The sequence below is a fragment of the Thalia democratica genome, chromosome 5, assembly GCF_965202585.1.
Source record: "Thalia democratica chromosome 5, ktThaDemo2.hap1.1, whole genome shotgun sequence".
In the NCBI taxonomy this organism is placed as follows: Eukaryota; Metazoa; Chordata; class Thaliacea; order Salpida; family Salpidae; genus Thalia; species Thalia democratica.
In genome coordinates this window covers 49,397,119-49,416,834 of record NC_139169.1, presented here as the reverse complement: position 1 = coordinate 49,416,834, position 19,716 = coordinate 49,397,119, and the positions used below count along the sequence as shown (strand labels likewise).

The 19,716-nt window shown below is 27.4% G+C and overlaps 1 protein-coding gene across 2 annotated transcripts in view; it reads left to right on the top strand.

The window, feature by feature from the left end:
- Nucleotides 1-19,716, top strand: part of LOC145835346 (tubulin polyglutamylase ttll6-like) — a 41,721-nt gene that overhangs the window by 14,648 nt on the left and 7,357 nt on the right. Inside the window, exons 7-13 of one of the 2 annotated variants that reach the window (XM_082942897.1) lie at nt 3,188-3,331; nt 5,611-5,769; nt 9,125-9,277; nt 10,044-10,225; nt 10,824-11,018; nt 17,338-17,479; nt 17,675-17,878. In XM_082942897.1, the coding sequence (XP_082799023.1) occupies nt 3,188-3,331; nt 5,611-5,769; nt 9,125-9,277; nt 10,044-10,225; nt 10,824-11,018; nt 17,338-17,479; nt 17,675-17,878 (1,179 nt within the window). Of the gene's footprint in view, nt 1-3,187; nt 3,332-5,610; nt 5,770-9,124; nt 9,278-10,043; nt 10,226-10,823; nt 11,019-17,337; nt 17,491-17,674; nt 17,879-19,716 lie in introns of those variants that run through there. The other variant, XM_082942898.1, reaches the window with a different exon arrangement.

Below are 19,716 nucleotides of genomic sequence, written 5' to 3'. Positions count from 1 at the left end.
ATTATATATGCATTTAAGTGAGTTCTTCATGTGAAATTATTATTATAGTATAGTTAAATTTTGTCAATTAAAATGTCAAACAAATTAAACTTTATTCTTTTATGTAGAAAGTTAACTAACAAGTTTACACAAAGTTGTGCAAAAATTTAGTTTCTAATTTTTAATTGGTTTAAACCTTTTAAGATTGAGTTTTTGAAAACAGTTTTTTTCATAAATTTAATGCAGAAGCATACACATACAACTTTCCTTTTATTATTAAAGAAGAAAAATGAGAATGAGGTATTAATAGTTTGTGTTAGAAGAGGAAATTTTTTTTTTAAGATTTGAAAAATACTCAGGGAAACTCAGGGAAATTTAAGGCTACTCAGGGAAATTTTTGGTCACTCAGGGAGGATTTTTTGGCTCAAAGAGTGGCAACCCTGCACTTATTAAGTATACCACAACCTACCAAAGACCTTTTTTGAATTTATCTCTATGATTTTGTTTACTTTCACACCATATTGATATAGCATCACATATATTATTATTTATTACTACATATAGCTTATCACATCCTATTCCTACATTCGCACTCACTAAATTGTAATTTAAGTCTCAGGTTTGCTGCGAACACAAGTGGCAGTTGTTCTGAAAAGTTCTACATAATACTGACGTAGGTCCTTTCGCTTTCCTATCTTTACTCTTATAACATCTTTATAGATTGCAGTGTATGATTTTATCAACTTAATAACATAACCTTCAAAATTTAAAATCAATCAAGTATCGCTAGCCAGCATAAGATAAACTAGCTATTTTGCTTTAACTGAAATAACTAGATGCTTGAGTTTTTGGTGCTTGTATTTAAACCAACTTTGAATGCCTAGCAACAGAAAATAAAGGTTATAACAATATACTTTCAACGATCAACTATTTATCGAGACAGCTGAAGTGCATTTGAATTCACTGCAAAACTGGGTAATCTATTTGGACAACCTAAGTAGGTTACAAATAGTGATGTACCGGACCCGGATCCGGACTTTTTTTCAAATTAGGATCCGGCCGGACCCGTATCCGGATTTTTTTTTCAAATTAGAATCCGGTCGGAACCGGATCCGGACTTTTTTTACAAATTAGAATCCGGCCGGAACCGGATCCGGACTTTTTTTTCAAATTAGGAACCGGCCGGAACCGGATATCAGACAAAAATTGCAATACCCGGCCGTACCCGGATAGTGAGTCCGGTACATCACTAGTTACAAACATCATATTTCGACTCAAAATTTTGGTGGTTTATATTTTAATTATTATTATAACATCCACGAGCAGCATATTGTAAATAATGTCGCAATGGATTTTATGTTACATTTAACACTGTTTTTACTCTTCTTTTTATTCATATTTATACAGGTGTTTTATATTCTATATGTTACAAAAACATTAACATTCAAATAGCGTAAATGTTTTTTTTTTTTTCTTTTTTGATATGCTTGAAAATAGTGTTGATTTTTTAGAACTTATAACTAGAACAAATATTTTGAAACTTATTCTTTAATAAAGTAAATTTGAAAAATAGTTTGAAGACTGTTTGTTTTTTGAACTATTGTTAAAATATATGAATTTTGAATTTGTATTTCTTATTCAGTTCTTAATTTAAATGTAATTTTTTACAATTTACTAATTAAAAAGTTTTTATATGTTTACTTTTTTGATATATTGTTTAACCTATACAAAGTTTTTACAAGTTAATTGTTATGATTTAGAACTAAATAGATAAAGTAAGATTTTTTTAAACAAATAACATTTTGAAATTTATATAGCAGATTACCTCAATTAAGGGCATATGGATATCCAATTTTTTTTACTTAAATTAAAATCAGCTCTTATATAAAAGATTCAAGTACAGACTACAAGCTAGATTTTATAGAATTTAAAAATCTTGTATAACTTTTGAGATATTGTAATTTTTGTAGAAAGTTTTCGATACAAACGTATGGACCGCAAATTTTTCATTCATATTTGAAGTCAATTTTCTCGGAAATTAAAAAATTACTAAAAATAAATTTTCTCCTTTATTTTTTGAGCCAAAGATCTCAAACTTTCATGAAATGTTTCTTTTATAGTTTGAAAGACTTTTAATGTTGCCATTAAAAATAAACAAAAAAAAAAAGTTTTAATTTAATAAGAATTTTATTTTTCAAAATCACAAAAAAACCTGCATAAAATCTTTTTAAAACTAAAGAATGGAATTTCTGTGAAAATTAAAAAACATTGCTTAAAAAATTAAGGACAAGATAAATTTTAAATGAATTTTTTTTTTGCGTTTTTTGTTTGCGCCTTCCATAAGGAACGTATTGAGGTCACCGACTCTGATCGCTTATATCTCAAAAATTACTTTCAGTTTTTTTAAGCGATCTTAAAACGTCTAATAGCTCAGATAAAACTTTATAAAGTAAGATCAATTTGTAAAAATCAAGGTGGACCCCCTTGTTGTTTGTTTTTAAGTAGAACCCCCTTTGCCCTTAATAGTCTTGAAAGTTGTCTGAAAACTGTGTGTTTGTTATAAACAAGTTTACCCCTATAGCAAATTTTGACATTTTTATTTCATTGCAACCAATCTAAATTTCTAAGGGTAATTAAATGGGAATATATATGGGTAGATAAGATAAATGCTTCTAAGATACTTAAAAGTAAACAAAAGTTTATTTACAAATATAAAACAATCACACGACATACTAACTAAAACTACATTTAAACACAAATGATAATACAATTATAATAAGTGTCTTATAACTTAATCAAGAAAGCATCTTAAATTTAACGTGTTTGAAATAAATCATACTTAGGCACATCTTCTTCACCAACCGATACTGCGAGTAAATGTAAGTAAAATTCCGTTTTATAAGCACTGAAATAAATGTAACTCCTTTATGTAAACAATATTGTTTATTGTTTTAAGAAAATTGTTTTGGAAAAAGCTTGTTTTGAGAACAATGAAAATTGTTTTGGAAAAGCTTGTTTTGAGAAAACTTATCAAATACTTTTATTATTACAAAAAATTCCATATTTATTAACGAGCTTTAAAATATTTAAATAAATGTTGATTTCATTACATCATGACGAAACCTTATAAAATAAATAAATCACAACATGTTTTAAATTTTATTGTTTGTAATTTTAGTTATATATTATTAACTTAAAATATTTGTAGTGTCTACTTATTGATGGATTTAAGTTTGACTTACGATTGTATGTACTCGTAACATCTTGCGATCCATTGCGAATTTTTATGTACAAGGAAGGACTGGGGAGATTTGCTACGAAAAAGTACCAAGAACCAAACAACAACAACATGGTTTTTTTTTAATTTTATGATTTAAATGTCAAATTTTTTTAAATTTTATTATGGTAGTTTTAGTAGCTTAACTTTTTATTATTTGGGTTCGCTTATGAGTACTTAATAAGTGTCGTAAAGTATTGAAAAAGAGTGTATATAGTTTTAAACTATTTCTCTTATAAAAAAAGAGTTGATCATGCCAATTCGATCATCAGACCACAAGTTTCGATAGACTGAGACCGGTTTCGTCCTTATTAGGACTCATCAGTCAGTATTTAAAACGAACGTACCAGATGTTTTGCCTAGTGGACAATGTTTTAAACGTTGCACGGCAAAGACAATGCTGACGTCACTGATCATTGCCAGCAAATGGTTGCTTCATGTGAAAGCATCATAAACCGTTTGTAAATTGACCACTGCAAGTTTTCGGTTGTGACTGACTGTTGAGTCCTAACAAGGACGAAACGAGTCTCAGTCTACCGAAACTTGTGGTCTGATGATCGAATTGGCATGATCAACTCTTTTGTTAAACTTGAGCTTGTCTCACGGCAAACGAAAGTCCGGACTTCTGCTCTGCAGACTTTCGCCGATGTTTTTTGTTGATATTTCTCTTATATTATGCAGGGTTGCCACTCGGTCAGGAAAAGTCATGAAATCAGGAAAAGTCAGGAAAAATTTAGAAAAATTACAAAAGTCAGGAAAAGTCAGGAAAAAATGGGGGGTTTTGAAAAAAAGTCAGGAAAAGTCAGGAAATTTGATTAAAAAAAAAAGAAAAAAAGTCAGATTTTGTCAGTTTAAATTTACAAAATGCCTTGTTTTCCAAAGCCTTCAAATGGTTAAAATTAATTAAAAGTCCTTTAAAGTCAGAAAAAAGTTCCAAAATTTTCCTAGAAATTTACAATTCTTTTAGATTTAATTTTTAGTGCCTTCATCTGGTATAAATTAGTAAAATATACTTTTAAAACTGAAACATTTTTCTATTAACATATTGAACAGCTTTATATAGTTCCAAGTGTTAGATTATGTATTTTAGAATAAGTTTAATTTAAGATTTTGATTTAAAAAAGTCAGGAAAATTTTGGTAAAAAGTCAGGAAAAAGTCAGGAAAAGTCAGGAAATTTTACTCAGCTTGATCAGTGGCAACCATGATTATGTTATAATCCTAATGTTTGTTTGTTTTATTTTTCTAGGATTAGGTAAACATTTTTTGAAATAAAGCGACAGCGTAATGCGGGAGTCAGCAGAAAACACCTTTCGTGGATTAAATTTTATTGACGAAATATTTCGCTGTAGTTTTATTTTAATTTAGATATAAAATAATAAAATTGTTTTATAACTGAGTTGCACTAAATTATTTTTAAAGATATTGTAGTAGCTCTATCACAAATTAACCTCTGTTAGAAATATTTAGTTAGTTTGCAGAATTTTTCTTTTATTGAAATAAAAGTCGTGGGTCATAGATTTCTTCTTTACAAACCGTATTTTGCCGACTGCTTGCTTGAGTTTTAGTATAGTAAAGTAGTCAGCAGCGTAGCCTCGCTTAATTTATAACTTTGCACTTAAACAGTTATTGAAAGGTTTAGTATTTAACGGTTACTTGAATTTTTTTTAAGTTGTAAGTTATGAACTAACTAAATCTAGTAAAAAAAATTAATAAGCTATTAAACTGTTTTTTGTCATGAATCTTATTTTAGTTTATTCAATAGTTTAAGTACAGTACTTTCAAAATAAATTATAATTATATATGTACGCTTTAGTTAATATTAACGTTTTAGTTAATATTTTTTTGTAATTTGTTCAAACTTAGTAACTTGATCAAAAATTTTTATCAATTAAAACTGTAGATATGAAATATATGCCTATTGACATCGGTAAAAAGCCTTAGTTTAAACCTTATACGGGTCTACTTCCCTATATTTTTCAGTTTTTTTACCTCGTTTTAACCTGCAAAGTTACGCGGCAGGTTACTATATAAAAATAAAATACACAAAAACTTAAACGTTTTCAAAATTGTGTTACATGAAAAAAATGTTGCATCATTTATTAAAGTTCAAAAAATCAATCTTTTTGAAAATGAACTAAAAATTTAATAGCGAGGCCAAACGAATTTTTCATAAAAGTTACTATTCTTTTTAAAATTTAAACGTTTCAATTTCATTGTGTTTGATATTTCTTAAGAAATATTTTTAGAAAAAGTGTTCATGTTAAGGTTAAAATGTATAAATGAATTTTCCACACTCTTAATGTTCTAAAATTGATTTAATTGATGATAAAGTTATTCTTTCGTTTAAACGCAGGATGAAGTATGCATGCATCTAACGAATTATGCAATCAACAAAAATAGTTCTGATTTTATTAGAGATGATAATACTGGTAGCAAGAGAACTATACAAGCTGTATGTGAATGGCTTGATGAATATGGATATGACGTAAACAAAATGTGGAGTAACATCGATGTTAATATAACTTGTTTTAACTGATGTTTTTGAATCATGAAATAGACAGTAATAACTTTAATTAAACAATAATATGAAGTTAAATATGACATCAATATCTTTTTACACATGTTGTTAATTCAATTGTTATGCAAAAAAATCATTAATTTAAAGCCATGAGTAATACATTTTTTTTACAACTTGATTTAGTTTGAAGATTTCATAATAAAATACTAAGGTGTGTAATAGGTACCTTAAAAAGAAGCAAACTAAAACCGCAAAGTAAAGCTAATTATCAAAATCTATTTTTATCTACAGCTTTTAAGCAATTATTCCTAAACTCTCTCACTATAATCTTAAATTGTTATTAAACATCCGTATTGTAGAATTTGTTTAAGTTTTTAGTTAAAAAAGCGATTATTTTTTACTTTTACTCATAAAGTACTCATGGTTGCCACTCATCAAGCTAAGAAAATTTTCCTGACTTTTCCTGACTTTTTCCTGACTTTTTACCAAAATTTTCCTGACTTTTCTAAATCAAGCTCTTAAATTAAACATATTCTAAAATACATAATCTAACACTTAAAACTATATAAAGCTTTCAATCTAACTTTAATACAGGTTATAAACAATAGTTTTTTGCTGAATTCAATCATCAAACTTCCAGTACATCATTTAAACCATATGTGTATGATTGATGTTTGTAATAAACAGCCCTATCAGCAAAATACTTGTATTATTACCTTATAAACACAGCTTGTCTGAAAAAAGAAACATTTTTTTAGCAAATCCTAGCATAAATGTATCTAGATAAACAAACGACATATAAGGAACATTTTGCAGTTTATTAAAGGATATTTTACTAATTTATACCAGCTGAAGGCATTGGAAATAAAATTAAATATTTTTGTAAATTTCTAGGAAAATTTTGGAATTTTTTTCTGACTCTAAAGGACTTTTAATTAACTTTTACCACTTGAAGGCTTTGGATAAGAAGGAATTTTGTAAATTTTAACTGACAAAATCTGACTTTTTTTTTTAATCAAATTTCCTGACTTTTCCTGACTTTTTTTCAAAACCCCCCATTTTTTCCTGACTTTTCCTGACTTTTGTAATTTTTCTAAATTTTTCCTGACTTTTCCTGATTTCATGACTTTTCCTGACCGAGTGGCAACCCTGAGTACTTCTTTCAATAGTTATACTATAAGTTTTTACTATGTATCCTGAAGTTTGAGCTAGACTGATTAAAAATGATGTGAAACATAAACTTATAGAAATAAAAAAAAAGAGCCAATGTTAACTTTGGTAAAAAAACATTTTTTATACTGAATACTGTAATTTTATTTGGAAAAAAGTATTTTTTGTGCTAAAAATGATAAGTTAAAAGAAGAAACGTTAATTTGCTCAGACAATGTAAGCGTTTTTATTTTTCAAGTAAGAGCATGACATTTCATTCAATTTAATAAATATTTTAGTAGTTTTTAAGGGCATAGGGGTCCACCTTGATTTTTACAAGTTATTTTGTAGAGTTTTATCTAAGCTTTCAGAAGTTTTAACAGCTTATAAAAATTCAAATTAACCTATTAGATATAAACGATCAAAGTAGGTGTGCTCAAAGTTTCTCTATTGTAGGAGCAAACTAAAAACGCGAAAAAAATCTATTAAAGACTATTACTATTTCATTAAAAATCTATCTCCTCCTTCATTTTTTAAGTAATTTTCTTCAAATTTTCACAGCAATTATATTACTAAATTTTAAATAGATTTAATGCAGAATTTTTTTATTTTTTAATATTTTCAAAATTGCAACATTTAAATTACCTTAAACTTTAAAAAGAAAATATCCTAAAATTTTGAGGTCTTTAGCTTAAAAAATGAAGGAGAAGAAAGATTTTTAATGACTTTTAAATATGCTTCTCTTTTTATAAAATAGATACCTCTAGTTGTTTTTCAACAATCAAGTCTATAAGGTTAACTGTCCAAAAGACAAATTTAATTACCCAAGTTTGAAGAAAAAATGTTTCAAAAATTTTTGTTGAAGAACTAGTTTTGAGTTTGCTTGATCAAATGTTTCATAAAAGTACATAAAGTATGTTTACCTTATAAAAAAACATTTTTTTAATGCTTATAACTATTTCTAAAATATTTAAGTTAATTTGTATTTTTACACAATATTGCTGAAAAGGTTGCCACTCTTTCAGACTAGTTTGACTTTAATTTTTTTAACGAAACCCACGCTAGTTTAACTTTAAATTAGTATTCTCTTGAAATTTTGTCACATTTTTTTGGTTAGCTAGAATTCTATAACTTATTCTACCTTCATTTAGGACTGATGATTTAAATCATTTACCTTGCGACTACCACCACAACTTAAAATAGTAGTTGTTAAGTATTTTATTTATTAAAAAGTGCACGGAAATTATAAAACTAGGCTAAATAACAAATAATACCAAAATTATTTATTATAATTCTTATTTTAGTTTTATATGTTAGCAAAGAACTTTGTAAGTTACCAAACAAATGTATACAACAGTCGTGTTATTATACAGAGATGAAAAATAAAAAAGTTCACTTTTACACCATAATTTTTGCTATCTTATTTACTATAAAGTTAATGTAATTTAGTAAGCTAAAGCTGTGTAAGAATTAGTGTCTTATTTACAAGTACATAATGTAAGTCTATTTACGAATCGTTCAATAATATTAAATTTAATTAAGGCTGAAATTAAAGTAAATAGCACCATAAGAACAAAGATTTCTAAAATAGCACCTATAAATTCATACTATTTTTTCACTTGAAAAAATTGCAACCTCTTAGGCATACTTCATCGAGTTCACTTTTGTCATTGGAAGATTGTAACACTTAAGTCCTTAGCTGGACCAAGCCCCTCATTAGATTGTTGCAACCAGTGGTTTTTAATTAACTGTTGTTTAAAAAGGCTTGTACTGTAGTTAATTACAAACTCAAAACACTTTTTTTTAAGTTTAAAACATAAAAAATATTTTGTTCTATTTTCAATTTAGTTATGACCAGTTCGTTTATTGAATATTTTTGTTTACTTATAAAGTAATTTAGTTAGTTCGTCTGCCTCGACATAAAACTAACTGTTTACTTTTTTATACAAAGTTTAGAAATTAACATTGTGTAAAGTCCGTTTTAAAACTTCGTATTGTAGAATTTTCTATTACTCTTCAAGTAGAAATAACATTCAACAACCAGCCTTCATAATAAAATGTGATAAAGATGATTTTTAATTTTACAAACATAACGGTTTTTAAATTTTTAATTTGGTATAGAGACTTACAATTTTAACGAAACTTAATTAATTAAAGTTATTTAAAGTTTCTATAAACAGTAATAATCCTATTTTGACAGGATGTCGTAATAAAGACACTGATATCATGTCAGCCAATTTTGAAGCATAATTATAGAACTTGCTTTCCAAATCATAACGTTGGATCTGCTTGCTTTGAAATACTAGGCTTTGATGTCATGTTAGATAATAAAATGAAAGCTTGGGTATTAGAAGTCAGTTTACCAATATACTTAACACAAGTTATCTTAATAAATTAATTTCCACTTAAAATCTATTTTTCAGCTAATGTGTATATGTTTTTCTATTAAGTTTCCTATTTATAATAACATATTTGTTTTATTTATTTGTAGTATCAACTTAGAACTATAATTTGTTATGTTTTATTTTATTATTCTACATAGTAATGCATTTCGCATTGTTATAGTGAAAATACTTTTAGTTATAAGAAATAAATTATCTAAAAAGTTTATTGAAACTTAAATTTTTAGCAAATATATAACAAGTACATTTTAGCTTTGCGCACTTTTTGTTTGCACTGTATAACTTTAATCTAGAGGTCGGCAGTCTTTTCTGAGAAACTGGCCAGATTTTGTAAGAATATCTTTGCATGCCATATTAAACAAAGGTTTTTTTTTTGCGAGCCATAAATCTAAAAATTTTTTGTTAATCTAAAAATAGTTATTCGAGGCTAAGACAAATTCTAAAAAATAAGGTCAATTTGTTATTATTTCGATGTATCTTAACAAAGTTTTAGTATATAAGTCACAAACCAAAAGAAAAACTTTTTTACGTAGAATAAATAAGTATATACCAAAGAATATTGTAAACAAATATTTGATGTTATTTAAAAAAAACTATACTTGAATAAAAAAGGTTAATTTGATGAGCGTAGTCACTTATGATAGCTGCCTGTGTGTAAAATTTAAAAAAATTATAAGTGAAAAATACTAGTTTAGTTATATGCTTTTTTTCTAACAGGTAAATCACTCACCTTCTTTTCACACTGATGCAAAATTAGACAAAATGGTAAAAGAAGGACTTTTAACTGACACGTTTAATTTGTTACACTTGCGATCCATTGACAAGAAAAAGTGTTTGGAAGAAGATAAAAAAAGAATAAAAGAAAGACTTATCAATAAGCCTAAATCAAGAGAAACTAAGTTTGAATTTGAAATATACTTTAAAGGCTAAACTTGAACATTTTCTAATTATCTAAATCTTTGGACTTTAATTTTTTAGATAAACTTACTGTAAGTTTTCTATATTGCTAAGATAATTTGTTGTGCAAGCAGGCTTATTACACATACGGCCAATCTTGGATAAACACATTCCGTTACAATATACACAACCAAGTGTTTTACTTTTACCGTTTTTTTTAAGTGTGTAACATTTTAAATTGGTGTACAAAGGTTTTTTTTTACACTTAAAGTTAAAAAACTATGAAAAATTAACTTTAACGTATGTACTCAACTCTGAAAATTTCATTTGATTTAAACGAAATTTTTTCAGCATTTTTACAAAATATTTTTAAGTGTAAAAAATAAAAAAATCTATTTTTTAAGATAAAACTTTTATAGGCTAGAATTTTTATATGTTAGTGCGTTAAGCAAGTTAATAAAAAAGTCTGCATTGTTTTTATTTTAATTCCGAGGACAAATGTGTTTGTTTAGTGTTCTATAAAGATAACACCTATAGATAATTTGTAAATGTAAGGTTTAACAGTTAAATCCCAATTAAGTTTTATATATTTGAATTTAGACAAGAAGAAATAAAGCGAGTTCATGCTGAATACCTTTTGAAACTTGAAAAGTATGAAAATGAAAACATGGGTGAATTTCGTAGAATATATCCACCTCCAAAAAGTGTCGAAGACAAGTACGCGAAATATTTTAACAACTTATCTTCCCTTTTCCAAACCACTGCAGCACAAAAAGCAAGAGAACAAGCTTCTAGGTTAGTACATATTATGTTATTTTTATTTTTCTGGCAAAAATTTTAGAAAATTTGTTTTATTAATTATAACCAAAAGTAAATCAAGTTTTTACTCAAATTTTTATAAGAGTCTTCAATTAGTCGCGGAAAAAGTCTTCAATGTATTTTTAGTTTCAGTCAGGGTTTGCGCCTCAGGCTAAATCTTTTTTTTCGGAAAACGTGACAGAATTTCATTTTTTCTCAGTTCAAATGCTAGAAATTTTAGAAAATATTTTTGTAAATTATAAAATTTTGAATTTCTTTCTAAACAAGCATTTGGCTTTTAAATGCAAAATATCAGTACAAATGCTTCAGAATTTATGAACTTCTTTAAGAATTTTGAGAACCTTTATTTTTGTTTTTGGCAGATTACTAATATGTTAATTTATTCCTAAATAAATATTTACAGAATTCCCACAAAACCTGTAATCCTGTGGTTTGACAATTTAGACTTAAAAACCTAATTTTGAAAAAAAATCACTAAAAAACTCAGAATTTTAAACAAATTTTACATTTTAAGTAGTAAAATTTCGATTTGACACAAAAAATCTATGATATAGATCAGAGTTTCCAATTTTTTTTTTTTCAAATTAGAGAAATTAAAAAAGCTATGGCCCTCTCCAACAAGATTTCTCAAAAAACTACTATAAAAACTGCCTAAAACTTTTTTTGCTCTTCGTCATTAACTCCAGAATATCTAGTAAATTTCAAAGCTACCGTTAAAAACGACTAAGACATTTTTTTTACTCTTTATCACCAAATCCAAAATATCTAGTGTAAGTTTCAATTTATGGTCCCCCTGTGGCCCCTTTACTACCCATGGCCCCTGTGACCCCTTTGCTACTCATGTCCCCCCTTCTTTGCTGTTCATAGCTCCCTAAATTTCTGTAATCGCCCCCAAGAGGGCCACTTGGCCCAGTATGGGAAACCCTGATATAGATATAAAAAAATTGTCATCATCAAAAAATATTTTTATTCAAAAACCAATTTAAAGTAGCTTTACACTATGTTTCCAATGTTTTTATACTATATAACACAGTTTTTTACATACAACTTAATTTTTAACTATATTTAGACCCAAAAACGTGTATTTCCAAAAAACTGTACTTTCAAAAGTCTGAAAGGAATTCCGAAAACCTGGAAAAAAATTCTCAAAAACAAGTGGCAACCCTGCATTTAGTTTTGAAAGCTAAATGATTATTTGCAAAGAGGTGAGTATATTTATTACTGAGAGGAAAGTATCATAAAGAGAGTGTATCAGTGTTGACACAGTTAAAATTATTTTAAAAACTAAATATTTAGTGACCCTGGAAATTAAAATGTTACATGTGTCAGTAGCAGTTGCTCAGCAATTCAAGTTCCTAAAACTGATCAATTTTACAGACTATATTAATTTTAAAAGTTTGAAATTGAAAAATAAAAATTGTACTAAAATGTTCTATTGTTTGTAAGCTATGCAACTGAAATTTATCTTACACGTTATGTCGTTTCATCTAATTATATAAGACCAACTAGGCGCCGACCAACAAAGGTTAGGGCAGAATTATCAAATTTATTTTCATAAATGCCCCCTTAGTAAAAGTTTAAATGAATGTGCCCATTTTCTAGATATTGCCCTATTACTATTTAAATACAAATTTATTTTTTTCACCTTATTAATTAACACCCTATGATAACCCAAATCGCCTCCAAAGAGAAATATTGCCCACTTTTGGAAAATGTCAGTCTAAGTTGGTCTAAATTAAGAATTGTCAGTCTAAATTTGAAAAATTTTGGGCATGAACCCTGTTTAATATGCTTTATACTTTTTTGATCTCTTTATTTTTTATACGCGTAGAAAGTTAGTAATTACTTAAGTATACATTTAGTATTTGTCATTGTCAAGATTTAATATTTGTAAAAACTTAGTTTGTGTCTAAAGCAGCGATTCTTAACCCGGGGTAAATTTACCCCTGGGGGTAAATTGCCTTGTTTTAGGGAGTAAACTTTCTTTATCACAAATTACAAAAATTAATTTTTACTAATTTTATTTTTAATTTATAAGTTAGTTTTTAAATGTAATTTTTTTAGTTAAATAAAGTCTTTAAATTTTATGATTTTTTATATTAAATAAGCTAAAAGTTCAAAAAATCTAGTTTTTTTCCTCAAAATTAAAAACTTTTGTGTATTTGGGATAATTTTGATAATTACCTTCCAAAAAAGGGTAAATTTGGTAATTACCTTTTATAAAGGAGTAAAACATGATAAAAAGGTTAAGAACCGCTGGTCTAAAACTACTCACTACATATTTTAGATGGGTAGGTGTCAAACATGAACGAAGACACTTTTGCACGGGTTGAATTTTTTTTAATTTTTACTACCAATGTTACCCCTAGCCCTTACCTTTGATCAAGGTTATTTTTTTCTTCTTTTTTATAATTTTTTTTAACTATCACTGTTACCTCTAACTCTTACCTTTGGTATTTTTTTTTTAATCATTTTGTATCTTTTTTACTATCAATGTTGCCCCTAAGCCTTACCCTAGGTCGGTAATTGTTTTGTTCTATTTTTTACTCTCAAGCAAAATTGACCTTCCTAGCAAAAATGACCGATCGTGCTTATTTGACCCGTTCCCATTTTAGATAAGTTTTTTTGTTTGTAAAATTTTAGTTTTGTTGTTTGAAAAAACGTTTTAGCAAAACTACACACTAGTTTGACAAGCTTCTGGTAAAAAATTATAGAGAGGACACACTGTACATTATAATGCTGCTAAAGTAATGTTAGATGAAACTGACTGAGAATTGGGACGTTTCAAACCATGACATGGCAGTCATAAGGACAGTTTGAAAAGCACTTTAGTCGGTTTAAGTTAGGCTGTAAATTAAGGTTAAGCAGAAAAATAGTTCATGTAAATTTACTAGTGATAATCTAGTTGTCAAGCTTCGTTAATAAAAGGTTGTTGTTTGCTAAGTAACGCCAGATATGTACTTCAATTAACCGATAGAGAGTTTGAAAAGCGATAAAGTGCCACATCTTTTTTAGCAATACGACATATTTCAAACATTCAAAAAAATATTAAAACTAAAGGCTTGATCCATAATCAGGACAAGGCTACTCTGTTATGAGGTTATACTACTAACATTATTGGTTTAGTCATCGGCTGCCAAACTTTTAAAAAATGTGCATAGTAGTTCTTAATGGTAAATATGTTGTGCAAATTTAAATATTAATAGAATACGAAAATAATGTAGAATATATATGCAAGCTTAAAGAATTTTTTTTATTAGTCAGGTTAAAGAACATTATTTGTTGTAGAAGCCTGGGTTAGACAAAAGCGATGGTCTGGCAATATTACTCAACTGTTTTGGCTTAAAGAAATTAAAAAGTTAAACCCATGCTTTCTTAAAATCTTCAGATTGACTGATAGTAACTGTCTATGTAGGTGTGTCAGCTTAACTTGAACAGTATTTCGTACGTGTCTTACAAAACGCTAATATTATGTGCAGCAATAAAAATTAATGTCATCCAAACACATAATAAACAAATAACAGATATAATTTATGGCCTGTTTAATGGAAGGTCTAATACATAAAAAATCTGTAAGTAAATAACTATTACGGGTCAAAAATTAAAAATATGGATACGAAGAAAAACTCAAATAATAAACTACGAGCATTCCAAAACAAAAAAAAGTTTAGTGCAATTCGGCATTTCGCAACTAAGAATATAAGTAAAAAATTCAAATTTAAAAAACATTTTAATAAACGGAACAAATTAACTAACATTAACAGCAAACATAGTATGCAAGTTATTTACTGATTTACGGAAAATTTAGAAAGTATTATTGAAGATAATAATTATTGAAAAAATCAAGTATGAGTCAATGCAAATGAGCTGATAGCTGTATATATCATTTTAAGGGGGCTACTGCCGTTTAAGGAACACAGTCTAAGATGCTAAAATTATCTCTGAGCTTAAGAAAAAGCTTCACATCGGCTTGGCTAAACTTAGTTCAGCTAAAGTAATGCCAACTATAGAAAATTTTAAATGCGGTTTAAGTGATAGTGAGCTTTCAAAAAATTCAGAGATTAAAGCGCAAAAACATATGAATTGATAAAGCGAGCATAACTTATAGCCGAAGTTAAAACCCGGTTACTGTGCATAAATAGAGGTAATGCTTTTATATTACGTTAACAAAGTTCTTATTTAACTTAAAGAATTAATTTATGCCTACATGTAGGCACATGAGAAAATCACTATTTAAATTTAATATAAAAAAAATGTATTTTTATTTAGTTACTTGTTGATTTTTTTGTTTTAAAGTAGGTTCATTTAATAAACCCTTGTCTTTTCATTAAGACGTTATATTCATCTTTCAAAACTCGTTGTAATGAAATTGCATCTTTAATATGCTACTCTATTGTTTAAGTATTGAGAGAAAAAAAAATGAGCAGATTTCATCCCTGATTAAACTTTATGTCAATTACTGAAGAAGTGTTATACTAACCTGAACAACAGTTAGATTTATATTTGCAATAACTGCATGTCAAACTATTATTGTTTTCATTGATTGTTATAAAAGTTTTTTGTTTAAACAATACTTATCTGTTTTGAGTTTTTTTAATTAGACTAAACTATTTTAAATCCTCATTTTAGTTTATAGATGTCCTAATTACTGTTTAAATAAGCTTAACTTGTTTGTTAAGAATTTAATTCCGTTTAAAGTAAAATCTAAATTAGTGAGTAAATATAAAGTGTAGTTTTTCTAATACTATTTAGGTTAGGGTTTCCCAAAGTGGGCTAAGTGGCCTTTTTGGAGGCATGACAGAAAATTTAGGGGACCATGAGCAGTAAAGAGGCCACAAGGGGGCCATGAGGTCATAGTTTGAAACTTACACTAGATACTCTGGAGTTGATGATGAAGAGCAAAATAAAAAGGTCTTAGGCAATTTTAATGGTATTTTTTAAGTAATGTTGTTGGAGGGGGCCATAGCTTTTTTTAATTTCTTTAAAGGGGGTCTATTGAAAAAAGTTTTGGGAAGTCCTGATTTAGTTTATTGTTTATTTTCAAGAGAAGATTTATTCATTTTGTTAAGACTAGTTTTTAAAAAATAGCATATAATAGGTTAATATTTCATTATTCCATAAGGATTAATCTGCTGCGGACCCAAAACTGAAATGTTGGCCCATCTGTAGAAAAAGCATATAGAAAAAGGTTTTGTTGACAACCTGTCAGTCAGCCACGCCAAACTAAATTTTTGGAAATTGAGCCATCAACGTCCACTAATTTCAACGTCATATTTTGTTGTTTTGTTTATTTTTTGTTTTATTACAAAAAACTTTGATTACTGAGAGGCCTCACAACAAAACTTAATTTTGTTAATAAACTTTTTCTAATAAATCTTGCACAACGACGTTTTTTTCTTACTTATGTATGTTATAACAAATAAACGTTACCACGGTTGACACAAGTTCAGGAAAAACTAAAAAAATGACAAAAGTCAAGAAAAATTGACAAAACTTGAAAAAATGTCAGATTTTGTTCATTATTTTCCAAAGCCTTCAAATGGTAAAAAATTAATTAAAAATCCTTTAAAGTCACACTGAATTTGCAAAATTTTCCTAAAAGTTTACAAAGTTACGTAATTTCCAACGCCTTCATCTAGTAAAAGTTAATAAAATATCCTTTATAAAACTGCAAAATTTTTCTATTTTCATATTGAACAAATACCCAACTTGAACAAGCAGTTTTTGTATACTGTTTAGTATTGATGATCTGTGGCAAGGCCACTTCCATGTGTGTTTATAAGTTAGAAAATACAACCATTTTGCTGATAGAGCTGTTTATTGCAAATAAATAAATCATAAACATATGGTTCAAGTGATGTAATGGAAGTTAGATTGAATTCAGCAAAAAAACTGTTGTTTTAACCTGTATAAAAATAATATTAAAATCTTTATATAGTTTCAAGTGTTTGATTATGTATTTTAGAACAAGTTTATATTAAGAGTTTGATTTAAAAAAGTCAGGAAAATTTTCTCAGCTCGATCTGTGGCAACCCTGCGCTACATTTTACTTTATTTTCAAAGCTGATAAAGATTTTAATATTAATCACAATTAGCCCCGTGTATATTTACTCCTAGCTGTTGAGTATATCTGTTGCAGTAATTCAGTTTAAAGCTAAAAAACTTTGTATATAAAAGTTAGTTTTTAAAATAGTTGTATGTTTTATTTTCTTCTTGACCGTTTTAGTTTTAAAATAGATTCCAATTTTTTTTAGTCCATTTCAATTGTGAATTGACTTTAGTTTTATATCAATAGACAATTAAGAGAAGAGCTTCGACAAAAAAAAAAAAAGATGGATTCTTATGTCAAAAAACTGCATTCGTTTAAAAAAGATGCCGGTGAAAGTCAGCAAGAAGAAAAAAGAAGATCTAGAAAACAAAAAAATTCTACTAAATTTGTTAGTTTATTGTAAGTTATTTGAAACAGTTTGTTCTTGTCTATTTGTGTTATCATTATTACATGTTTTTATTTATTTACATAACTGCTAAAGTTTTAAATTAAATACTATGTTATTGTTTAGATTTTTTAAATAGTTGACCATTTGTAACTTTGAGCATTTTTCTTCTTTATTGTTAAGAAATTAAATCTACAGCCAGTTCATCATACCACAACAAAGTTTTCTCAAAGTAAACCTCCTACTTCTTACTTGGCTACTTCAATAGTTGAAGAAGAGGAAGTTTTGAGATTAAAGCTTATGTTAGAAAGGGAACACTTAGTGAAGTCTAGTGGAATTACACAGATGGTACATAATTTACTAACCTCAAATAACATCCCATCTAGATATAATTATCTACAAGTTGGTTTATAGTTTTATGTACAAAATTTATAAGCTTGATTTAAATTTTATTTTTTTAAATAAAAATGTGTGAATTTAGCGTATGACCAAATATTATCTGACTATCATACTTATATATTATTTCAATACCATGTAGCATGTTTTATTTTGGAGAAAACAAAAACTTTTAAATTGTTTTCAATCACTACTTGTTTGTACACAATTTTTATTCTTTAATACTTGTTCGCTTTTATAAAAGAAGTACTCTTCTACAATAAACTTGATTAAACATATTTTTTATCGTATAACCCTCACCTCTTACAATATCTTCTCTTAAATTAATTGGCTCAGGGTTTATAGTTGGTATGTGGTAACCAGCGTCCATACCTTCTTCAGCATTAGTAACTAACCTTGAGCGGTCGTATACTGAAAAAGGTATGGATTTCTTGCTGTTAGTGCTCATACTCAAATATAGGTGAATCGTGTTACTAATCGTGTTAGTGAGTGTGTGTTACAATTAAAGGTATTCTACAAAAGGTCTAATATAATCTAGCCTATAAATTAATGCTAGATATATAAGTTACGCTTAACTAGGTTAAATTCTAGTAAGTTACAAATATGAATTAACACTCAATGTTTATTGTACAATATATGTAAAAATCTACGATCTTAGAAAAGAAACTAAGCGAGTCGCTAATTTAAATTTAAGAATTTTAGCAAGAGTATGAATCAATGCCCAATAACAAAATAATGCTTAGTAAACGACTCAAAAGTACTTCTTAAACATAATCAAAAGTAGTGCTCGAAAAATAAACATATACGCCTACCCCTACGAGAAAAAAAATACGGCTACCACGACTACAACGACTCAACTATCACGCTTGATCTCTCTCGCGGTGTTTTTATACAGTTTTCGCGTTTTTTTTTTGCCATTTTTATACTCTCTTCAGAGCGATATGTGCATATATCGTTACAATTGTATATAAATAACTCATATATATGACAGTTGTTAGGCAAGCTATGGGTAGGGGTAGTTTCTATATATTTTCTAACACCTAATCGCTTAGCTTAAATTTTTAACCTTAACATTCAACTCTTGTTTGCATACAAAAAGTCACCCGAGAAAAGCTGCGACTCATGCAAAAGTATAGCTTTTATAATAACAGTGCTTTTTTCTTAAGCCACATATAGTGGTGGTTACCAAAAATTCACTTTAAATCTTTTTTTACTAAAAACTTAGTATAATTTTTGTACAAAAAAGTTTGTGGTAATCATGCCTCTTAATTAAACCAAGCTTTTATGTTCTACTAAAGTTTAAAAATTAAGAACCAGTTTTCTTACAGAAAGTAAAAGTAGTTAGAAAATATAAAAATATTAGTTTTATTTCTGGAACTATATTTTGTTTTAAGATTTAAAGATTATTTAATAATATATATTTTTTATGAGATGATTTATACCACCTTTATGGTTACAAATATATTTTATCAAATTTAAAAGTCATATTTTGTTAGTGTGTTCGTCGGATCAAATCTAAGATTGAGTAAAGTTATAAACTTAAGTTTTTTTTAGATAGTTTTATTCAAGAGTTTTGAGTATATCATTAAATATCAGTTATTTTTTCAAAGTTTTTATAACAGGGTTGCTAAAAACTGGAATCCTGAAAAAACCTGAAATTTGAGAAATTTTGAAAAGAAAAACCTTTAATTTTGAACAAAAATCACTAGAAACCTGAAAAAACCTGTAATTTTAAACAAATTTTACATACAGTTTTACAATAATAGTAAAACTTTTGACACAAAAAATCTATCGTATAGGTAAAAAAATTTGACATCATCAAAAATTTTCTTTCACATTTGTTA